This window comes from Thalassophryne amazonica, chromosome 1 (genome assembly GCF_902500255.1).
Source record: "Thalassophryne amazonica chromosome 1, fThaAma1.1, whole genome shotgun sequence".
Lineage (NCBI taxonomy): Eukaryota > Metazoa > Chordata > Actinopteri > Batrachoidiformes > Batrachoididae > Thalassophryne > Thalassophryne amazonica.
In genome coordinates this window covers 117,749,918-117,774,404 of record NC_047103.1, presented here as the reverse complement: position 1 = coordinate 117,774,404, position 24,487 = coordinate 117,749,918, and the positions used below count along the sequence as shown (strand labels likewise).

General features: G+C 41.7%; 1 protein-coding gene and 2 long non-coding RNA genes across 3 annotated transcripts in view; 1 reads left to right on the top strand and 2 right to left on the bottom strand.

Annotated features, from left to right (window-relative positions):
* LOC117513496 (double-stranded RNA-specific editase 1-like) overlaps positions 1-13,353 on the bottom strand; it is a 150,704-nt gene extending 137,351 nt beyond the window's left edge. The window contains exon 1 of the mRNA XM_034173672.1: positions 13,202-13,353. Within this exon, the coding sequence (XP_034029563.1) occupies positions 13,202-13,301 (100 nt within the window). The 5' untranslated portion in view covers positions 13,302-13,353. The remainder of the gene's footprint in view (positions 1-13,201) is intronic.
* LOC117513507 lies at positions 9,363-21,679 on the top strand. The gene is made up of 3 exons (XR_004561618.1): positions 9,363-9,375; positions 11,373-11,377; positions 21,595-21,679. It is a non-coding gene; the product is annotated as an uncharacterized LOC117513507 (long non-coding RNA).
* Positions 14,610-21,673, bottom strand: LOC117513513. The gene is made up of 3 exons (XR_004561619.1): positions 21,602-21,673; positions 15,989-16,003; positions 14,610-14,620 (listed from the first exon to the last, which is right to left on the bottom strand). It is a non-coding gene; the product is annotated as an uncharacterized LOC117513513 (long non-coding RNA).
* Positions 21,680-24,487: the final 2,808 nt, after the last annotated feature.

Below are 24,487 nucleotides of genomic sequence, written 5' to 3'. Positions count from 1 at the left end.
CAAATGGCTACTAAGGAGTTTTTTTGACTACCTCAATGACCTGTGTTAGGGAGATGAGACTAGATCTGCCTGTTATCCATCCCTGTCTCCTCAATGGAGGGAATGTCAGTTCAAAAAGACTCTTTATGATAGCAGACAAGCTTGAATCTTCGACTGGACTGGGTTGCTTGATGCGAGGACGTTTCGCTTCAAATCGCAGAAGCTTCCTCAGCTAAAATTCTTGCTCTGGTAGTCTGACTTCTGTCTTGACTCTTGTAGAGAAGAATAAACAGAAGCCAACAAAAGCTGGAGTTTTTTAAACCTAACCAGACCCCTCCTACCGAGAGGCCGACTGCTATAGGCTAATGACTAAACAATAGTTCTAATTAGCACCTATTGTGCTCTAGTTAGCACCCTCCTAATGACAGGGCAGCTGTCCATCCTAATGATGGGACGGAAGCCTCTCCTGATGGCTCCCTTGACGACTCTCCTGATGACGTGAATGACCCATTACCATGAACAAAAGACTGAAACTGCTTTGACCTGAGTACCGCATTGTAAACAGGGGACAAAGCGTGTCTCAGACCCCCTCCCTGGTTAAGGCTGGGTTGTAACTGTTTCACATAGAATGCTTCCTTGACACCTCTCTCAAACCATTTCTTCTCTCTGGCTAAGATTTTAACTTCCTTGTCCTCAAACATGTGGTTAGTGTCTTTCAGGTGGAGATGAACTGCAGACTGAGGTCCATTTGTGCCCTCTCTGCGGTGCTGGTATAGCCTTTTGTGTAAAGGTTGCTTAGTCTCAAATATGTAGTGTTCATTACAGTTTTCCTGACATCTGATAGAATACACTACATTGCTCTGTTTGTAACTAGGGATCATGTCCTTAGGATGAACTAATTTCTGTCTCAAGGTGTTACCGGTTTAAAGTAAACTGGGATTTTGTGCTGTCTGAAGATCCTTTGTAGTTTTTCCCCTACTCCTGCTAAATAAGGGAGAGACACTCCTCTTCTTCTTGTCTCGGTCTCCTGTCTATCTGGTCTCTTTGTTTTCTGGGACTTCTGCACTTTGTCCAGGGCCCATCGTGGGTACCCACATACTGTGAGGGTTTTCCATACAAGTTGTTGTACTTTAGCCCTTCCCTCTGCAGTTGTGGGCACCTGTAGGGCTCTGTGTTGAAGAGTCCTGATCACCCCGAGCTTGTGTTCAAGGGGGTGGTTTGAGCCAAAGAGCAGATATTGGTCAGTGTGAGTGGGTTTTCTGTAAACCCCTGTCTGGAGCTGTCTGTTCTCTCCAATCGTAACATCACAGTCCAAGAAGGCTAAATGGTTGTTTCTGGCATCCTCTCGTGTGAACCTGATATTGGAATCCACCGAGTTGATGTGTTCTGTAAAGTCCTCAACCTCCTGTTGCTTGATTTTAACCCATGTGTCATCAACATATCTGAACCAGTGACTGGGAGAGATGCCCGTGAAAGACGTCAAGGCTGTCTTCTCCACTCGCTCCATGTACAGACTGGCCACAATGGGGGATACCGGAGACCCCATCGCACAACCATGGATCTGCCTGTAGTAATTCCCCCTAAACAGGAAATACGTGGTGTTAAGACAGATCTCCAAGAGTTGGCAGATGCGGTCTAGTGTGAGTTTGGTCCTTTCAAGTAGAGACACATCCTCCAGCAGTCTCTGCCTCAAAGTGCAGAAGTCCCAGAAAACAAAGAGACCAGATAGACAGGAGACCGAGACAAGAAGAAGAGGAGTGTCTCTCCCTTATTTAGCAGGAGTAGGGGAAAAACTACAGAGGATCTTCAGACAGCACAAAATTCCAGTTTACTTTAAACTGGTTAACACCTTGAGACAGAAATTAGTTCACCCTAAGGACGGGATCCCTAGTTACAAACAGAGCAATGTAGTGTATTCTATCAGATGTCAGGAAAACTGTAATGAACACTACATAGGTGAGACTAAGCAACCTTTACACAAAAGGCTATACCAGCACCGCAGAGAGGGCACAAATGGACCTCAGTCTGCAGTTCATCTCCACCTGAAAGACACTAACCACACGTTTGTGGACAAGGAAGCTAAAATCTTAGCCAGAGAGAAGAAATGGTTTGAGAGAGGTGTCAAGGAAGCATTCTATGTGAAACAGTTGAAACCCAGCCTTAACCGGGGAGGGGGTCTGAGACACGCTTTGTCTCCTGTTTACAATGGGGTACTCAGGTCAAAGCAGTTTCAGACTTTTGTTCATGGTAATGAGTCATTCACATCATCAGGAGAGTCGTCAAGGGAGCCATCAGGAGAGGCTTCCGTCCCAACATTAGGAGGGACAGCTGCCCTGTCATTAGGAGGGTGCTAACTAGAGCATAATAGGTGCTAATTAGAGCTATTGTTTAGTCACTAGCCTATAGCAGTCGGCCTCTCGGTAGGAGGGGTCTGGTTAGGTTTAAAAAACTCCAGCTTTTGTTGGCTTCTGTTTATTCTTCTCTACAAGAGTCAAGACAGAAGTCAGACTACCAGAGCAAGAATTTTAGCTGAGGAAGCTTCTGCGATTTGAAGCGAAACATCCTCGCATCAAACAACCCAGTCCAGTCGAAGATTCAAGCTTCTCTACTATGGAAACCACCTGGACAACTGAGAGCCTACACAGAAACTCTTTATAATGATACAGATAAGGATAGAGTCACCTCTTCCAGATTACGGAAACCTGGACCAACTCCTGGAGCAAGGCATGAGGGGGAGCTCGCAGGCAAGCGCCTGGTGGTCGAGTCTACAACCATGAGGCTCGGCTTTGCTGAGCACCAGATACAACATGGTGTTACCTCCATGTGTGGTCATCACCTACAAGAAGAGTGTAAAGGGTCTGGTGTGCTGCTCGGGCAGTGGACAGGGGCAAATGCCCACACAAACTGAAGGAAATTGTGTATCAGTGAAAATAAATGAAAAATGAAATCAGTCATAATTTCCAGGAAGATGTATTTTGTATTCCCTCTATGCAGTAATGTCCATAAATTAGATGAAAAGTGGAGAGCCCCTGTCCATATTCTCCTTTGTTTTCTTTGTTTTTTGGGGGGGGGGGGGGTTGTGGCTTGTAGATCCTGGGAAAATAGCTCATTCACGTTTGTTTGTTTTTTGTAACAGTATGCTTTGTCTGTATGACTAACATAAATTTAAAAAAGTTTTCGGGCTGACACAACAGTCTTTAAGCATTTATGAGGGTTTAGTCGCCGTATGAATTGGGGGGGGACAAGCAGTTAAGTGCACTTTTTACCAGTGAAGAAGGTTCCCTGTTCAAGTCCACCACTGCCCATTTTCCATGTAATATGGAGTTGCATCAGGAAGGACATCTGGAGTAAAAGCAGATCCACCTTGGCTCTGCTGTGGTGACCCTGAGTAAAGAACAATGGAGAAGCTGATGGGACTTACTTACTAGCAGAGGTATGGTGCGCTCTGAATGAGCCTGCTGAAGCAGCAGGGAGAGAGAGAGAGAGAGAGAGAGAGAGAGAGAGAGAGAGAGAGAGAGCGTGCAGAATAAGTGTCTCCCATGGTTCCCACCCCTCACCCTGGTTATGTGGTTACACATATCATTATATCCAGATCCATTATGTCATTATGTCAGCCTCAAGGAGATTCACGCCAGACCTATAAGGTGTCCGTATAGCTATCAGCGTGAGTCTAATTGTGACCATGATTATAGATCTGATAGGCCAGTTCCAGGACAGCAGGATGGGAAGGGGCAAACCAAGTGCCAAAACTGATCTGTCCTTTTGTATTTGTTGGATTTGAGAGATTCTTTCTTTTCCAAGTGCTGTGATTTCGTGGTGAGGTTGTCACAGCTGGTGCTTGAGGGAGAAGAGAGACGATGCATCTTTTGCTATAGAGAGTGAAGTAAAGGAGGCTAAAAGATTTTTCAGTCAGTCGAGCAGACAGCTCCAACAGATACTACATTATTCCAAGGTAATTACAAACAGAAGATCAGAAATAACTCAGGGCACTGGCATGTTGGTGACTGTGCAATCAGCCATGCTACAGGAAGAACTGTATGGATACCAATTCAATGGGATACAACTGTGAAAAATCACTGTGGCTGCTCTATTGGCTTTTAATGGGAATGGCTCAAATTTGAATTAATGTGACAATTACTGAGTATTTCAGCCATTGAAATTGTTGATCATCAATCACAGACCTACTGAAGCAGAAGGGAACAAAAATTAATTCATCAGAGAGGTACAACTAGACTGTGCCTCAAGACTTAACAAGAACTCCAACACAATAAAAATACGAGGACACGTTCACACATTGTGTTGAACTGAACTAGTGTGGAAATTCCACAAAATGTATTTTCTTGTTGAAACAAGTTTTTGACAACAACAGGAATTACAGGTGAGAAAGTACAGGTAAACCTAATACAGTCCTGATCAGAATTATCGGTGACCCTGAATTTTAATTCCATAATTTAAAATCGCACTACAATTTTCCGAGCATTTGCCTGTTCGTTCCTGTTCTCCTCCCAGGTCCTGTGGTTGATTTCCACCAAAATTGATATGTGGATGATGGTCAACCCAAGACTTCTCCTTATTCCTAGGGTTTGTAAGAGTAGAATGGGAGGCAGAGCCTTCAGCTTTCAGGCTCCTCTCCTGTGGAACCAGCTCCCAATTCAGATCAGGGAGACAGATACCCTCCCTACTTTTAAGATTAGGCTTAAAACTTTCCTTTTTGCTAAAGCTTATAGTTAGGGCTGGATCAGGTGACCCTGAACCATCCCTTAGTTATGCTGCTATAGACGTAGACTGCTGGGGGGTTCCCATGATGCACTGTTTCTTTCTCTTTTTGCTCTGTATGCACCACTCTGCATTTAATCACTAGTGATCGATCTCTGCTCTCTTCCACAGCATGTCTTTTTCCTGGTTCTCTCACTCAGCCCCATCCAGTCCCAGCAGAAGACTGCCCCTCCCTGAGCCTGGTTCTGCTGGAGGTTTCTTCCTGTTAAAAGGGAGTTTTTCCTTCCCACTGTAGCCAAGTGCTTGCTCACAGGGGGTCGTTTTGACCGTTGGGGTTTTACATAATTATTGTATGGCCTTGCCTTACAATATAAAGCACCTTGGGGCAACTGTTTGTTGTGATTTGGCGCTATATAAAAAAAAAATTGATTGACTGATTGATTGATAATGAATATTTTGGCAAAGTTTGGGCTAATTTTTCACTACAATGCACACCAACGTGGCACTCATACTTATGAGATAAATTTAACAAAGGTCAAGTTCATTAGATTAGATTATATTAGTGTTCAAACTTTATTGATCCCTTGGGAAGACTCCCTCAGGGAAATTGAGGTTCCAGCAGCATTGGATAGCAGCACACAGGGTAAGAAGCACACAGTATATCAAAAATAAAAAACAAACAAATGGCATCAAAGGTCAAAGTTAAAGGTTTTCACTGTGATTTGTACAAAAGTTGGAAGGGGGCTTTGGGATCTTGTCTGGTGTTGACTTGGCTGGGGGTGTCTGTGGGTCGACCAGGCATCCCTCTGGGCACTGACACGTTGTGAGTGTGGACCGGGATGGGGTGCTACGGTGAGGGGAATGGGGGTAGGCCGGGAGGTACCTCGTCTGTGTGGTTCTAGAGGGAGTTCCATAGACAGATTGGCGCTACTGTTAGTCCCTTGTTAGTTGTTTTACAACTTCATGTTTGAGTGAAAAAGAAATATAATATCATACATATGTTTATTTAGAGATGCTCTTTTTCTTGATGTTTTGCTGAATTTTACCACTATAGTCATGCAATAATAAATGTCATATTACATGTGAATTAATAAGTGAATAGAAAAATGTTAACAAAAGTAAAATTATATGGTTACCGCCTCCAAAAACGACATCTGATGACAATAAATGCCTCACATGATTTACATAATTTGGGCAAAATTTGATTTCCTACACATGTCCAACATACATGAATAAGCCATGACATTTTTGTGGTAATGCAGGACAAATAAGTATAGTGCATCTGGAAAATATTCACAGCACTTCAGTTTTTCCATATTTTGTTATGTCACAGCCTAATTCCAAAATGGATGAAATTAATTTTTTTTCTTTAAAATTCTATGCACAATACCCCATAATGACAATGTGAAAAAAGTTTCACAGCCTTTGACATAATGCTCAAAATTGAGCTCAGGTGCACGCTATTTCCACTGATCATTCTTGAGATGCTTCTACAGCTTAATTGGAGTCCACCTGGGGTAAATTCAGTTGATTGGACATGATTTGGAAAGAAACACACCTATCTACATATAAGGTCCCACATTTGACAGTGCATGTCAGAGCTCAACCCAAACATGAAGTGAATGTAGACCTCAAAGATAGGATTGTCTCGAGGCACAAATCTTGGGAGGAATACAGAAACATTTGCCCAATGAGCACAGTGGCCTTCATCATCTGTAGATGGAAGAAGTTCAGATCCACCAGGACTCTTCCTAGAGCTGGCCACCCATCTAAATTGAACGATCTGGGGAGAAGTGTTGGGAAGGTGTCGTAACACGGACCCACAACAGGGGGCGCTAATGAACGGACAATGGATAAGGGAAGGAGTAACAATTTAATGTTGCACAAGAACACAACGTAAAATAAACAAAGGTACTGCCAATCACACACAAGAGGATTGCGGGCAGGCTCGAAGATAGGAGACCTCAGATGAACGAAGAGCCGGGACCCACACCGCTTCTACCACCAACGGCCTGAAGAACACTGAAGCCGCCAAGCCCCGAGTCCCCAGGTGGTCTCTGTCCTCCGTTGTCGGCCCTGGTACTGCTGGCAGAAAAAACAGAAGGTAGTGAGTGTGAATCCTCACACCCAGCAACCTTGATTATTGATTCTTGTGGAGGGAGAGCCTCCACCTCCAATCATACACACGTGCAGCTCCGAAAATCCAGTCAAGGAAATACCACCAGGAAAAAACAGCTGCAAAACAGATCAGATTATTATTTGACGTATAAGTCAGCAGAGAGATTACCTTGTATCGTAGGAGATTTCTCGGCGAGGAGGTGGAGTCGCCACCCGGCCTTTATGGTGATGGTGATGATGAGATGATGAGTGACAGCTGGTGTTGAGGATGATTGACGGCTGTCACTCCCAGTGGTTCTGGCGCCCTCTTGTGCTTGAAGCCCGCACTCCAAGCAGGGCGCCATCCGGTGGTGGTGAGCCAGCAGTACCTCCTCTTCAGCGGCCCACACAACAACAAGGGCCTTAGTCAGAGATGAGAGGTGACCAAGAACCCAATGGTCACTTTTTCAGTGCTCCAGCATTCCTCTCTGGACAGAGGAGAACTTTCCAGAAGGAAATCTGGCAGAGTGGCCAGACAGAAGCCACTCCTTAGTAAAAGGCACATGGCAGCTTGCCTGGAGTTTGCCAAAAGACACCTGAAAGATTCTCCGACCGTGAAAAACAAAATTCTCTGGTCTGATGAGACAAAAATTGAACTCTTCTGCATTTATGCCAAGCATTATGTTTGGAGGAAACCAGGCACCATCCCTACAGTGAAGCATGGTGGTGGCAGCATCATATTGTGGGTATGTTTTTCAGCAGCAGCAACTGGGAGACTAGTCAGGATTGAAAGAAAGATGAATGCAGCAATGTATGGAGACATCCTGGATGAAAACCTGCTCCAAAGCGCTCTTGACCTCAGACTGAGGCGACGGTTCATCTTTCAGCACGACAATGACCCTAAGCACACAGCCGAGATATCAAAGGAGTGGCTTCAAGATAACTCTAAATGTCCTTGAATGGCCCAACCAGAGCCCAGACCTGAATCTGATTGAACATCTCTGGAGAGATCTGAAAATGGCTGTGCACTGACACTTTCCATCCAACCTGATGGAGCTTGAGAGGTGCTGCAAAGAGGAATGGACAAAACTGCCCAAAGATAAGTGCACCAACCCTGTCGCATCATATTCAAGATTACTTGAGGCTGTAATAAGGCTGTACAGTCTCTTTTGAACCCCTGCGTGATATAGTGGGATTTGGCCACATCCAAGTACAGACTGCATGAACACGGGACAGACTAATCCTCTGGCAGAGTGTGGGAGTCTCAGCACAAACCATCCAGCCCGGCTCATTAAACTTAAAGTGTTGGTGACACCAAAAAATGTGCACAAATATTCACTAAAAATCATGAAATGTTGATTTTTAAAAAATCCTGAACAATAAAAGTTAATGATAAGTGCACAGGTGAAGAACAAACAAGAGCTGTCTGAAGCCTGCACTCTACTTCAGCCCCATATTGTTGCTACGTCATCACTGGAATTGGACAGTTGGACGTCGAGCTGTTTTCGGACAATTTTAATTTTTTTTCTAGTGTGGAGCTTTTTTTTTTTAATTTATTTTTAAAGTCCAGTCTGAAGGTGATTCTGAAAAACTGTGGGGACACAGCTTTATGGTTTAGAGCCCTATTTAGACCACAATGAGAGAGACGAAACTTTAGAGGAAAACCTTCAGTCTGACAACAGTGACGATATTGGTAGAGTTCAGAACACAGAATGGTGATTATAAAAATAAATAAATAAATAAATAAATAACACAGGCAATTTTGGCATGCAGGTGGAGATGATAAACTGTTTGTTTGTTTTTTTTGCCAGCTCTTTTGTCGTAATCAACTGATTTAAAAAAATACTTTTACTATCTGTGACATAAGAAAAAAGTGATGAGAAAGTGTGGATTTTTGTGATTTTTTTTTTCTTAGAAACAGGTACATACAGTGAGTAAAATAAGTATTTGAACACCCTGTGGTTTTGCAAGTTCTCCCACTTAGAAATCATGGAGGGGTCTGAAATTTTCATCTTAGGTGCATGGCCACTGTGAGAGACATAATCTAAAAAAAAAATCCGGAAATCACAATGTATGATTTTTTAATAATTTATTTGTATGTTACTGCTGCAAATAAGTATTTGAACACCTACCAACCAGCAAGAATTCTGGCTCACACAGACCTGTTAATTAGTCTTTAAGAAGCCCTCTTATTCTGCACTCGTTACCTGTATTAATTTCACCTGTTTGAACTTGTTACCTGTATAAAAGACACCTGTTCACACACTCAATCAATCACACTCCAACCTGTCCACCATAGCCAAGACCAAAGAGCTGTCTAAGGACACCAGGGACAAAACTGTAGACCTGCACAAGGCTGGGATGGACTACAGGACAACAGGCAAGCAGCTTGGTAAACTGTTATGATTATTTATTAGAAAGTGGAAGAAACACAAGATGACTGTCAATCTCCCTCGGTCTGGGATTCCATGCAAGATCTCACTTTGTGGAGTAAGGATGATTCTGAGAAAGCTCAGAACTACACAGGAGGACCTGGTCAATGACCTGAAGAGAGCTGTGACCACAGTCAAAAAGATTACATTAGTAACACATGATGCTGTCATGGTTTAAAATCCTGCAGGGCAGCAAGGTCCCCCTGCTCAAGCCAGCACATGTCCAGGCCCATTTGAAGTTCACCAGTGATCCAGAGGAGGTATGGGAGAAGGTCATGTGGTCAGATGAGACCAGAATAGAGCTTTTTGGAATCAACTCCACTTACCATGTTTAGAGGATGAGAACAACCCCAAGAAAACCATCCCAACCGTGAAGCATGGGGGTGGAAACATCATACTCTGGGGGTGCTCTTCTACAAAGGGGACAGGACGACTGCACCGTATTGAAGGGAGGATGGATGGGGTCATGTATTGCGAGATTTTGGCAAATAACCTCCTTCCCTCAGTAAGAGCATTGAAGATGGGTCATGGCTGGGTCTTCCAGCATGACAATGACCCCAAACACACAGCCAGGGCAACTAAGGAGGGGCTCCATAAGAAGCATTTCAAGGTCCCGGAGTGGCCTGGCCAGTCTCCAGACCTGAACTCAATAGAAAATCTTTGGAGGGAGCTGAAAGTCCAAACCAAACCAATCCCAAAAGATCAAGAGAAGATCTATATGGAGGAGTGGACCAAAATCCCTGCTGCAGTGTGTGAAAACCTGGTGAAAAACTACAGGAAACGTTTGACCACTGTAATTGCAAACAAAGGCTACTGTACCAAATATTAACATTGATTTTCACAGGTGTTCAAATACTTATTTGCAGCAGTAACATACAAATACATTATTAAAAAATCATACATTGTGATTTCTGGATTTTTTCTTTTTTTTTGATTATGTCTCTCACAGTGGACATGCACCTAAGATGAAAATTTCAGACCCCTCCATGATTTCTAAGTGGGAGAACTTGCAAAACTGCAGAGTGTTCAAATACTTATTTTCCTCACTGTACATTTCAAATCTGAAAAATGACACAAGGGACTGAAAATATCAGCTATTTTTAAAATAAATCTTGTTTCCTTCTTGAATACAGTTAGTGTACTGTACGATAGTAGTGTAACATGTTATTATTAAATATTAAAACCATTCACACAAGGAGTAAATAATATAGTGTTACCTCTCCGTTTCAGTGAGATCATCTTTAGTCTGATGAAAACTTATCCACCTTTACAAAAAGACCTCTGAAAATAATTTAATTCCTTATTTTCTGCCTGAAGAAAAGTTCCTTTGTCACAAGGGAGTTTGGTGCCAGGTTACAGCGACAGCTGTAATCCATTAATTGCGGCTGATGGGTCGACTCTCTGTTGTGAGTGGAGACTCCTCTTCTTCCACTGCGGGCCACTTTGTGCCGCAAGTTGAAAGACTCACAGTCCCTCATCTGCATAACTTCTCAGTCTGCACGCAACAAAATTATCCCATGATCCACAAAACAATAAAATAAAATGATATGAAATTACTCAGTTTTACCCCTGTGTGGAGTGGAGAAGCATGCGTGGTCGTCATTATAAGTGTTCCACCTGCCATTCAAAAGGATTCTGCTGGCGAGAATTAACCGTTCTGACACTGGAAACACTGCAGCACTGACCGAACCACTCAGTGGTTTGGTTGGTGCCTTGTCAGTAGCTTGTAAAAATTCATAAATTAATCCATAAATTAATGGGACTATTAAGATAATGGTTCTCGTTCTGATGCCACTTCCTCCTTCTTCCCCAATGTCGCGACTCGCCCGGAGGTTCCTGGTTTTTAGTGGCGCACAGTTCAAAATCTGAATATTTATCCCTTCAGTAATTGCGCACCAGGAAAGGATAAATTTCAAACTGTTGTTTCATTTTAGTCTTGAATACTAAAAAACATTACATATAGTGTAACCTACACTTTAATAGCATACCTGCCACCACCTAACATATGTGCCAGTTTAAGACAAGCCAGTTGAAGACGTGCCGGTTTAAAATAGTTTCCACTGAAACCTCCATTCGTCTCTCCCACAACAGCATCATGTCTTAGAGATAAATGGTGTATTGTTTTGTTTTTGGCTGCAATCACCGAAGCAGTTGTGGAAAGTGCAGTTTTTTTGGTTCCCAGTGGAGAAGGTCAGACAAAGCAAATGGGAGAGGTTGTGTCAGTAAGTGTTAGCCTACACAACTAACCAGAGTAGCTGCTTTCTCTCGCCTGCACTACTGCCTTGACACGTTTGAGCTCCGGGACATAAAGAAACTGTAACACATGTCCACTTTCCACCACATTGTCACGTTTTCTTTGCATTTTCACTTTGTTTGTTGTGTAATTTGCCCAAAAACTAAAGTGTTGTGTTTCTGCTTGGGACATACGAGGGTTGTTCCTGGATGTAGGAAAACTGCATCATATGCATCATATTTTAGCACCCACCCTCAAACAAGACTGCGGTTTCCAATTACTGCCAAAGATATATCAACAAAGTATTGAGCAAAGGGTGTGAATACTGATGTACATGTGATTCTTATGGTTTTTATTATTATTATTATTATTATTATAACACTATGTAACAAATTTTTATTTTTGTTTTGTTCCTGGGTACACAGTGTGTTTTCCTAACCTGTTATGCCTTAAATAAATAGAAAATAGCTGTTATTCCACAGAAACTTTGCTTCTGTGATCAGGACAATGATATTTTGAAATTTGTCTGTTTTCAAGAATATTCTCGATTCGCCTTCACTACTACTGAGTAGTCTTCTAGAATATTCTTTAACTGCTAGAACTGTCCAGAATTTTCTAGAAGTTTCCAGAATTAGCTAGAAATTTCAAGAAACTTTTAGAACTTTCTAGAACGTTAAAAAAAATAAAATCAAAGTTTGTGCTGAATGTAGTCATTTTTCCATAGACTTTAGACATAAGCAGTTGAAATATAACACTTAGAAGCCAGGAACAAAAATTGTGTTACATAGTGTTATTATTATTTCTAATAGATATACAAAAATAAATAAAATCTTTTTTCATGTTGTCATTATGGGGTGTTGTGACTAGAATTTTGAGATAAAATGAATTTACTCTATTTTGGAATAAGGCTGTAACATAATAAAATGTGGAATAAGTGAAGCTCTGTGAATACTTTCCAGATGCACCGTACACCTGGGCTCCAAGCAAATTCCAGGGCTATATTTATTGATATATTTTCTGAACTGTTATACTTATTGAACTGAAATTTTATGTAATTGTCATGATACAGGTATCTTCAAGTTCACTTATTTTAATCCAGTTCAATCCATAATAATTCTACTTATGGGGTCACCTTGGAACTCACTTTGAAAGAATAGTATTCACCATAGTGAACTTTTGAGCTTCATGTCACGTTTCACACCTACTAAACTATTACTTACTAGTTTCAGTTTTTAATTCATGTTATTTCCATCACAACAACTGCAGGGAGTAGAGGTAGGTATTGAATTTTTATATTGATAAGTCATTTAAAAAGGGGGAAAAGTTATAAAAGGTCTTTCAGAATGAAATGTGGTTTATCAGCCAGATAACCAAAACTCCTTTTTCAAAACAGTTGGAATGTGGCCTTGTCCAGTTACATTACAGACACCTGCAAGAATGGCTTGAAGAAACATGTTAAAAGTATTAAAAAAAACAAGACATTCTGGTGCGTCCACATGGACCTCAGGTGCACAGATTTGCAAGTTTCACGACATGTGCTGATCAGGGTTTACTGACATATAGGTTCTGTCTTTTTGCAGCACCGTGGTAATGTAAACAACAAGACGGCAAGCAGGTGTAAAACAAAACAATCAGTTACAACCAGTAGTCTGCAGGATTCATCACAACACTATATTAAAAAAAAACCCACAACAGACCAGAGTATTCCTGCTCTACAGTCGTACCTACAGCTATGATGCAATACCTTTCCGTTCAGAGCGTCTCTTTCGCCTCCTCTTGAACCTGCGGTGGATGAGGCAGTAGTAGGAAGCTGTGTTGTTGGAGCGGTCCAGTAGCAGAGCCATGGCTCAGACTCACTGACTCTGATATCTCCCCTAAGCTCTCCTCCTGGAGGCTCTAATGTGTGTCTGACTCTCTCTTTACAAGTTTGGATGGAGGAGGAGCACACAGTGTCAAATAAACACTTCTTCTGCTCCTCCTTCCTCTGTCGACCTGTCAGGATATACTCCACCCTCACGCCAAAATCCCCCATCTGCCGTCATCAATGTGCCAATCAAGCACTGTGGGAAACAAATTATTTACTGTCACAAACTGTTTCAACAAAGAAAAAACACAAACACTGCAGTTGCGGGAAACAGACCTCTTGTCAAATTAAGTGTGGGCAACGTAAGGCCTGAAGGTTAAACACGGACTCTCTGTTCATCAAAGTGGACCTCAGCTACAATAATTCCAAAGGAATAAAAACTAAACTTTAAAATTGTCTTCTCTGCATTTATCAGCATGACTGCTGCTGCTCTGTGGAACATGTGAACTCCTGTGTTGCCATTTGACATACATGTTATTTGCGAGAGGGGGCGTGACATCATTTCCCATTGGTGACAGGTGAGACAAAACTTAAGGCTGTGACTTAAAGAAATAAATGCATAAGCTTCACACACCACACTGTGGTCTTAAAATGTAACATTCCCTTCTTTGGATTCTGAAATTTATGCAAGTTTCATGGAAAAGGTAAGGGCCCCCTCACACATAACACGACTGAGGCGAAATGGCGAATGGCGAATGGCCGAACGGCGCACGAAGGAGGATTCAAATGGCACTTGTGAAATTTTGGAGCCACCTTGAACAGCAGTCGCCACAACCATTCGGCCAAAGCACATGCACTCTACATTCGTGTGTCACTCATAGGGCTGAAACAATTACTCAAATAACTTGAATAATTCAATTACAAAAAATGATTGAGGCAAATTCTGTGCCTCAAAGCTTCATTTAATGTTGTAATACATATACCAGGCCTGTGTGTGGTGCTGTAATGTCCCCAGAAAAACAACAGAAGAAGAGCATGCACTCAGGCCGTGTAACAGCTAATAATTTAGCCCTTAAAGCTACCGCTTTCCAATGCGACACAGAGTAAAATAAAGCCTTTTAAGAGAAAGAGGGTCCACACTGATCATCTGAAATAGACTTACTGAGCATTTAAAGTGAAGCAGTGTGTTTGTCTATTATGAAAAAACACACGGTCTACTCGACGTGGTGAGTGACTATTGACGCGACAGCCAGGTGCCCACAGTCGAAGCTGGCTGCTGTTCAGACTCGCACTCAGTGTTTCGCTTTTTAATGTTCGCTTTTTTTTGGGGCAACACACAATGCTTCACAAACACGGTAACTTAAAAAAAACTGACTGTGAGGCTTGCATGTTCAACCTTCTGCTGAAATGCATCTGCTGAATGGCAGAGAAAGAGGGATAAAAAAAAATCACGTAGGGATCCAGTCCACCAACCTTTAAAAAAAAACCCAACTCAAAATGGTTACATTTTACAAGTTGGGGGAAAAAAACAGAACAGAAAGCCACATCCCATTGCCATTTCAGCAAAATGTCAAGACTTTTGCACAGGGACATTGTGCCATAGTTTTTATCCGATTACTCAATTAATCACCAGAATAATCGATAGAATACTCGATTACTAAAATAATCGATAGGTGCAGCCCTAGTCACTCATGCCAGAAACCCATTTGAACGGTGGGTAAGATGAGGTTGCACTGCCATCTGATCATGCTCGCAACATTTGTATGTCGTACACAGGTTGGACAAATCATGCCGAGGCCAAGGTGCTGCACAAAATCTTTGGCCAAATCAAACCCTGGACAAATAGCGCGATCTAGGCAGCCTTTGCACCAGCGGCCGAATGACAGTGAATGCCAGGTGAGAGGCCATTCACCCCACTCTCAGCCAAAGTCGGCCAGAATCCAGGTGCCACCCACAACGGTGGGGCAATTCGCACTGCCAGCATGAAAACAGTGCAGGCAGACCACTTTTGAGCTGGCTGTGCAAATGGCCTCATATTTTCGAAATGCCCTGCGAGTCTGCCATTTCCCCCCTCTCCTGAGCTACACAAATGGTGTGCGAGTGTGTCATGTGTCATCCCCTCCCCTCCAAACCACAATTTTCAACATTGTCGAGATGCGGCTGAGGTGGAAAATGCTTGAATGACAGCTGGAGTGCAATGCAATCGCTGTCCAGCACAGTGTGCACATCTGGATGTAAATGGGACAAATACACTGCATGTGCATGTGTGCGCAGCTGCTTGCCCATACAAGTCAATGTATGAGACAGGCTTACGCACACAGCTGACCTGCTTGTCAGAGCTGTGGACCACACATCATGATATATTCAGCATATCCCTGTGGAGGTGGGATCACCAGGTAGCAGTGCACACATGCTGGTGTCACAGACCGAACCCCCTAAAAATTGCCCCCCCCCGATGACGTGGTTTACGGATTAACATCTCTTTTCTGCTTCAAACTGCACACCAGTCATCATCTATCTCAGCGACAGATATCTGAAGCTTTGGTACAACAGTAATTTCCACATAAAATCAGCATTATTTCATAATAAAATGCGGCGGAAGCGATCAGAGTGCCGCGGCTAAACAAGCTGCTAGCTGATGCGTTCACTGCGCGTCAGACATTTCAAAGCATCACAATCACAGAATTCACTGGACAGGTGGGCGTGTCAGTGCTGTGTCTTTGCTACTCACAGCTGGAGAACCTATATTGTGCCATGCAGAATATCACCTCTCAACATGCCACTGCGATGCACATATGTCGGCATGCTCTCCTGAGATAGTAAAAAATAAAAACACATATCACCTTTGAAACACCTTCAGTAGCGCCTCACTGTGTATTGCAGATGCCATCAGCCAGATTGGCCATGTGAATATATCCATCTGATTATATAAACGCTCAGCTGGTGATCCAAATGTCACATCCACCACGTGAGTTACAGTCCACATAATGCGGTGTCCTTTGGCGCGCAGCACACTGAACAGCTGGACAGCCAGCTGATGTGTTCATGATATGAGTCATGTCAATTCTTTAATTCCTTGTTTAAGTCCATGGCCATGGTTCATGTACACGATGGGAACAGGGAACAGAGGGACGTTAATTCTTGTATTGTCTGCTCTTTATACAATCCCAATTCCAATGAAGTTGGGACATTGTGTAAAATATAAATAAAAACAGAATACAATGCTTTGCAAATCCTCTTCAACCTATATTCAACTGAATACACCACAAAGACAAGACATTTACTGTTCAAACTGATAAACTTTATTGTTTTGGTGCAAATATTTGCTCATTTTGAAATGGATGCCTGCAATACGTTTCAAAAAAAGTTGGAACAGTGGTATGTTTACCACTGTGTTACATCACCTTTCCTCCTAACAACACTCAATAAGCATTTGGGAACTGAGGACACTAATTGTTGAAGCTTTGTAGGTGGAATTCTTTCCCATTCTTGCTTGAAGTACAACCTCAGTTGTTCAACAGTCCAGGGTCTCCATTGTTGTATTTTGTTCTTCATAATGTGCCAGACATTTTCAATGGGCGACAGGTCTGGACTGCAGGCAGGCCAGTCTTTTACTACGAAGCCACACTGTTGTAAAATGTGCAGAATGTGGCTTGGCATTGTCTTGCTGAAATAAGCAGGGATGTCCCTGAAAAAGACGTTGCCTGGATGGCAGCATGTGTTGCTCCAAAACCTGGATGTACCTTTCAGCATTAATGGTGCCATCACAGATGTGTAAGTTGCCTATGCCATGGGCAATAACACACCCCCACACCATCACAAATGCTGGCTTTTGAACTTTGCGCTGGTAAAAATCTGGATGGTCTTTTTCCTCTTTTGTCCAGAGGACACGACGTCCATGATTTCCAAAAATAATTTGAAATGTGGACTCATCAGAGCACAGCACACTTTTCCACTTTGCGTCTGTCCATTTCAAATGAGCTCAGGCCCAGAGAAGGCAGCGGCATTTCTGGATGTTGTTGATTTACAGCTTTCACTTTGCTTGGTAGAGTTTTAACTTGCACTTGTAGATGTAGTGACGAACTGTGTTAACTGACAATGGTTTTCTGAAGTGTTCCTGAGCCCATGCGGTAAGATCCTTTACACAATGATGCCGGTTTTTAATGCAGTGCCACCTGAGGGATCAAAGGTCAGGGGCATTCAATGTTGGTTTTCGGCCTTGCCGCTTACATGTAGAAAGTTCTCCAGATTCTCTGAATCTTCTGATTATATTATGGACTGTAGATGATGGAATCTCTAAATTCCTTGCAATTGAAAATTGAGAAACATTGTTTTTAAACTGTTGGGCTATTTTTTCATGCAGTTGTTCACAAAGTGGTGATCTTCGCCCCATCTTTGCTTGTGAACGGCTGAGACTTTTGGGGATGCTCCTTTTATACCCAGTCGTGACACTCACCTGTTTCCAATTAGGTGTTCTTTGAGCATTCATCAACTTTCCCAGTCTTTTGTTGCCCCGTCCCAACTTTTTTGAAATGTGTTGTAGGCATCCATTTAAAAATGAGCAATTATTTGCACAAAAACAATAAATTTTAGCAGTTTGAACATTAAATATCTTGTCTTTGTGGTGTATTCAATTGAATATAGGTTGAAGAGGATTTTCAGATCACTGTATTGTTTTTATTTACATTTTACACAATGTCCCAACTTCATTGGAATTGGGGTTATATCAAGAATTAATTATTTTAACAGACAAAACTAAATCCATTTGTTTCATCATTTCCAAGACTGTCAGGTCATCAGGCATCACTTACAAATCATTACCAGCAACATGATTATCTTACATTTAAACAGTACATTCATTTTCCTTATAATGTTCAGTGCTCTCTCATTATTTTGTCCTTACACATTTTCATCAATTTATGTACATTTGTACATGTGATTGCTTCCATTGCTGTGTGAGTGCGATGTGGTATCACACCTCTCACATGCTGCACTGTTTGTGCGCGTGCTCACAAGTGTGCATGAAACCGTCGCCGCGGGATCATTCATGCCTGTCCAACTGTGTGTCCCTCCTGACACCGGCTGGAATTTTTCACAGTTTCGCCAAATCGTTTTTTTTTTTTTCTTTCTTTCAGGCTTTTTCAGCCGGTTTCTGCCTCTTTGAATTATTATATGAATAATGAGTTATATGAATTATTTATCTCCAAGTCGTATGATAAACATTGCCCACTGATATCAAATATTGCACACATGCGAAATACTGACAAGCCTTGGATCACTAAGGAGCTAAGGAAAAATCTTTTGTATAAGCAATTTTTAAAGCGCAGAACAATTGAGGATGAGAGTAAATATAAGATATACAAAAACAAATTAACATTATGAGATCATGTAAGAAGCAATACTACAGCGATTTATTGGAAAAAATAAAACCAACATGAAGGCACCTGGAAGCTTTTAAATGAAATAATTAAAAAGAAGACAGTTCTGAAAGACTACCCAGCTTATTTTTATACAAATTCTGACACACTCGTAAAAGAAAATAAAGTTATTGGAAAAAATTTCAATGACTGTTTTGTTAATGTGGGTAAAAAAAAATTCAAAATTCAAATATATCCTCAAAACATGTTCTTTGGACAACTGTAAAACAATTAACACAGTTCCTGGATTCAATGTATATTAAAGAAACAGATGAAAACAAAATTATTGACATAGTTCATAGACTAAAAGGAAAAAAAAGCAACAGTTACAACCTTGATATGTTCTTGATAAAGAATATTATTGATAGTATTATTAAACCTTTAACTTATATTTGTAATTTGTCATTAATGACTGGGAAATTTCCTTCCAAAATGAAAATAGCTAAAGTGATACCACTGTTCAAATCTCGCGACAAACGTGTCTTTTCAAATTACAGGCCAATCTCATTGTTACCACAATTTTCAAACATTCTAGAAAAGATATTTGTACAGAGGTTGAACGATTTCATAACTAAACATCATATACTCAGTGAACAGCAATATGGATTTAGAAAAAAATTGTACTACCTCACTGGCTTTAATTTATTTTGTTGAACAAATTACAAACGCAACTGAGAATAAGCAATATACTGTAGGGGTTTTCTTTGATTTGCAGAAAGTATTTGATACTATAGATCACACTTTACTTTTGGATAAATTACAGAAGTAAGGTATTAGAGGTTTGGCTCTTGATTGGATAGCTATTTGTGCAACAGGTATCAGTGTTCATATTGATGGGATCAACTCTGAATTTCTGAGAATTTCATGTGGGGTGCCACAGGGTTCAGTCCTTGGTCCATTGTTGTTTCTGTTGTATATTAATGATATAGGTTGGTCTCCAAGTTGGTGCTTCGTATTTTGTTTGCTGATGATACGACTGTGTTTTGTGGTGGGGATCATTTGGGACAGCTCTTGGAGATGATGGAGAAGGAACTACTAAATTTCAAACAATGGTATGATTCAAATAAATTATCGCTTCATCTTGGAAAAACAAAGTGTATTATATGGCGTGCTGCGCCGCCTGCAAGCCGAAGCGCCAATCCGTCCGCACGTCTTTCATTAAAAAAAATCTCCTTTAACAGTGGAATGTCTGGATAAACTGCTGATTCCGAGCTCTTCTGAAACTTCTCTGTTCTCTCACGACGTCCTGGGTCAACAAAGGCTTAAATTTGGAGGTTTTCAGGTTGAAACAGGATGACAACGTCGCCTCGGAGTGCTGCGTAACGTCCCGCTCCGTGGGAAGAAGGTGTCAGAGTTGTGAATAAAGTAACGAGTGGTTCGCAAAAATTACCACAGCAGGGTTGAATGAATGCACAGGCATGCTCAGACTGTGACATGGTACTTTTAAGAGTATCTTACAAAAAAATAATACACATAATATGGTATTAATATTAATGAAATAAAGTAAGCTGATGTTTGTTGTGTTTGCAAACTTGAAAGAGTTCAAAGTGAGTCATTGTATACGAGGTCTGTCAATAAAGTAACGGACCTTTTTATGTTTTTTTTTTAAACTATATGGATTTGATTCATATGTTTTTACGTCAGACAAGCTTGAACCCTCGTGCGCATGCGTGAGTTTTTCCACGCCTGTCGGTGACTCATTCGCCTGTGAGCACGCCTTGGGAAGGAGTGGTCCCGCCCCCTCGTCAGATTTTCATTGTCTGGAAATGGCAGAATGATTTGGACTTTTTTTCCATCAGAATTTTTTCAGAAGCTGTTAGAGACTGGCACCTGGAAACCATTTGAAAAATTTATCTGGCTTTCGGTGAAAATTTTACGGACTTCACAGAGAATAAGGACTGTTACTACAGCTTTAAGGATGGCTTTAAGGATGCTCGGTGCACCGCACTCCGAGCTGCGACGACGAGGCAGAAAACGCCAGATCATTTCTAAGCTGATGGCTCTGTGGATACGAGACCGTCGTGTGCACTTTCTCTGGTTATCACAAGAGCTGGACATCAGCCATTTTCCAGCAGATTTCACTTTTAACAAGAGATTTTGTCATGGAAAGCTGCGCGGAGGCTTCGTGCGTAACGACTGATTCGCTGTTTGAGCGAGACAAAGGAACACCTCCGTTTAAAATAAAATAAAAAAATAAAAAGGTCCGTTACTTTATTGACAGACCTTGTATAAGTAATCCTTTCACAGAGTGTATTTGTTTTATTAACTTATGACTACTGTTATTAGTATTACATTAAAATGTAAGCAGGTTGTAGCAGATGGAGGAATTGATTTTTCTACTTTACTATTATTTGGTATGTAATAAATCACCTTTTACTGAAGTGATCAAATGTGCGTAAAAGAAAACTGATGAATGAATCAATCAATGAATGAATGCTCCACCAGAAACAAAAATAAAATCACATATTTATTTATTCATTTATTTATTTAACCAAATGACATCTTCTTGATTGCTGCAACTTTTGGCCTGTTGCATTTTTTATGCTTAATATAACATACGTGGTAATCAGAGAGGCACTCAACTTTAAATAATGTAACAAATAATTTTATGAAACATAGAAGAATTCTCACTGAATCATGGAGGAGAGACAATAATAACAAAAGCCCACACTGCCCTCTTGTGGGCCTGAGGCAGAATAGCTTCATTATGAAATATGAGATTAAATGTTGTCACTATAATGTTTGAGATGTCAAAATGAAGCTATAATGAGCTGCTTGTGGAAATAAGTGAGCATATTTTTAACATAATTAATGCCTTCAGCATATTAAAAGACTGTACCGGCTATTGTGATGTTAGAGCCCAAAGTTATTCATTCATTCTTTCATTAATTTTCTTTACCCACTTACCAGAGGCAGGGTAGACCCAGGTCCAATGAGTAAAAGTCCTGCCATGTATTGTTTCTACCTGTGCACCTAAACCAGGTGATTTCACTGATTAGCTCATTCGTAAGTTCCACAGACAGTGACTTCAGACTTGACTTATGACTCAACCTCAAAGACTTGAGACTTGACTTGGACTCGCGGTTCAAGACTTGTGAACAACACTGGCTGTCCACTGACAGTTCACTGACAATAATGGTGGATGGTCCCTACTAATTCAAAAATGACCCCACATATAAAACTTATGGGTGAAAGATCTCCATTTACAGATTGATTTCCGGTGTCGCCGACCAAACAGTCCCCCCTAAAAATCGGCCCGCCCTGCCTTCATTGCGCATGCATCATTTTGGGGCGTCAGGAGTGTCATTTCTGAACGTCGGCATCGATTCACCGACGATCACCTTGTTTCTACTTCAAACTGCACTCCAGTCATCATCTGTCTCAGCTACAGATATCTGAAGCTTTTGTACAACAATCATTTCCACATACATTCAGCATTATGTATGACCAATCAGAGCACCACAGCAGTACATCTGAGTCTGACGTGCTGTTGCGCCTAAGTCATTTCATTGTGCCAGTAGCGAATCACTATCGCCTCATTTCTGCTTAAAACTGACTCTAGAATGATTTAAGAGGTTTTACTTTGTCATCTAATGGTTAATAATCACATTATTGCCTTTGATCTCTAGGTTTAGACAGTCAGACTCAGTCAGTCTTAGTCAGTGTGAAGGCAGGGCGGACCAATTTTTAGAGGGGACTGTTCATTCGGCAACACCTGCAATTTATTTCTGCTCCAGCAGAAACTGATTTGCAGTTCAGTATCTGAAGTGTGCATTAACTGAGTCTAACTCTTATGAAGCATTGCTTCATTTTGATTCACTTACAGTGGAGTCAGAGAGAACTATCTGTTATGAAATGTAATTATTGGTAAATAAAACTAAAATGCTAGCCTGAGAGAAAAGCCATAGAGCGATGTCAGACCAGGTTCATTTAAGTGTCGAAGCCGTAAAGCTGTTAAGTGCTTCATTATGAATCATCTGCTTTGTTTGGTGATGCTACATTAACTAATTCTGAGCATTATATTCCTGTGCATGTGAAAGCAGATTTAACACATCTTTTTCATGAAAAGGCTTATTACATTCCAGTGCTGTCTGGCCCAGTGATGCAGAGAATATTTTAGAACATGAAACATGTAATCCAAAAGTATAAGCAATAAAACCACAGCTGATTCTGCAAACAGAGCTGAAACAGAATAATAAACTGCAGTTACATTAAAATATTGTATAACTCATAAATTATCATATTAAGGACACCAGAAGAAATCAACACCTGACAAAGTTTGATACAATGTGATATTTTGTGTAGATAAAGATAAAGATAAAGATAAACTTTATTGATCTCACAAAGGAGAAATTCACGTTACGTATAAGGTTTTAATGGATGCCGAAGGAGATATCTAGCAGCTTTTGCACACTGACTACAATTCACATTCATCAATAATGTGAAATCAGAGTGCTACAGGAAATGTGGCTGTAGAGAGACAGCTCTGCATCACAGAAACAGAAACAACATGCGTCATGTGTGCAGATGAGTTTATACGAGTGTCTGTCTGTGTGTGCATAGAGTCTGTAGGTGAGGGCAAAAATGAAGAGGGAGCCAAATGCTTCACCAAGGCCATTGAAATCCTTCTGGAGGAAAACAGTTGTTATGTGGGCTGCTGAAGAGGAGGTACTGCTGGCCCACCACCACCAGAGGGCGCCCTGCTTGGAGTGCGGGCTCCAAGCACGAGAGGGCGCCAGACCCAGAAGAAGTGACAGCTGTCATTCATCCTCTGCACCAGCTGTCACTCGTTCATCATCATCATCACCATAAAGGCCGGACTGCAACTCCACCTCCTCGCCGAGAAATCGACTATTGAAGAGGTAATTTCTCTGCTGACTCATACGTTGTGTAATATTCTGAACTTCTGTTGCAGCCGTTTTCCTGGTGTTTTCCTTATCTGTGGGATTGGCGTTTGGTGTGACAGCGACGGCTTCGCCTCACACCCCAAACCAGATAAGTGGTTAATCAGGAGCTGCACGAGTGTGTGATTGGAGGTGGAGGTGCTCCCTCCTAACTGTGTGCAGACTGTGGATTACTGAGTGTGCGGACTCACACTCATTCATCTTGTCTCTGCTTTCTGCCAGCAGTACCAGGGTCGACAGCCGAAGACAGAGGCCACCTGGGGACTCGGGACTTGGCGGCTCCGGTGTTCTTCAGACCGTTGGTGGTGGAAGCCGTGTGGGACGCGGCTTCTCTCTCGTCAGGGGTCTTCTATCTTCGAGCCTGTCCACACGTCACCTGGTGTCAATTGACTTTGCAAATTCTGTGTATTTAGTTGTGTATTATCACAACATTAAATTGTTACTTTTTGGCTTATTCATTGTCCGTTCATTTGCGCCCCCTGTTGTGGGTCCGTGCTACGACACCTTCCCAACAACAGTGGGGCATTTTGACCTTCAGTAGCTGATAAGGCTGCCATGTTTGGGTTAGGCTGAGAGACACAGAATTCCAATACAGCCTCTCTTTAACATCCAGATCCAATTGTAAATATTCACTAGTCTCCAACATCAATTCCTTTGCAGGGCAGACAAATTGCTCCGAGATGGTTTCCACATGTGTTGAAGTTCAAAAGTTAATGCAGTCTGAGATTGTACCGCCTTGCCCACCTCATTAATCCTGATGGACAGATGTGGGGTTGTGGTTTTGGTAGTAGTCCTCTTGACAATTTTCCGGTAGATCAGGGCAGCGCATAATCCAAGCAGCAAAAGACCTCCTACCATAAAGGCAAATAAGAATAAATCCTTGACGTCTTCCACGGAGAGTGGTG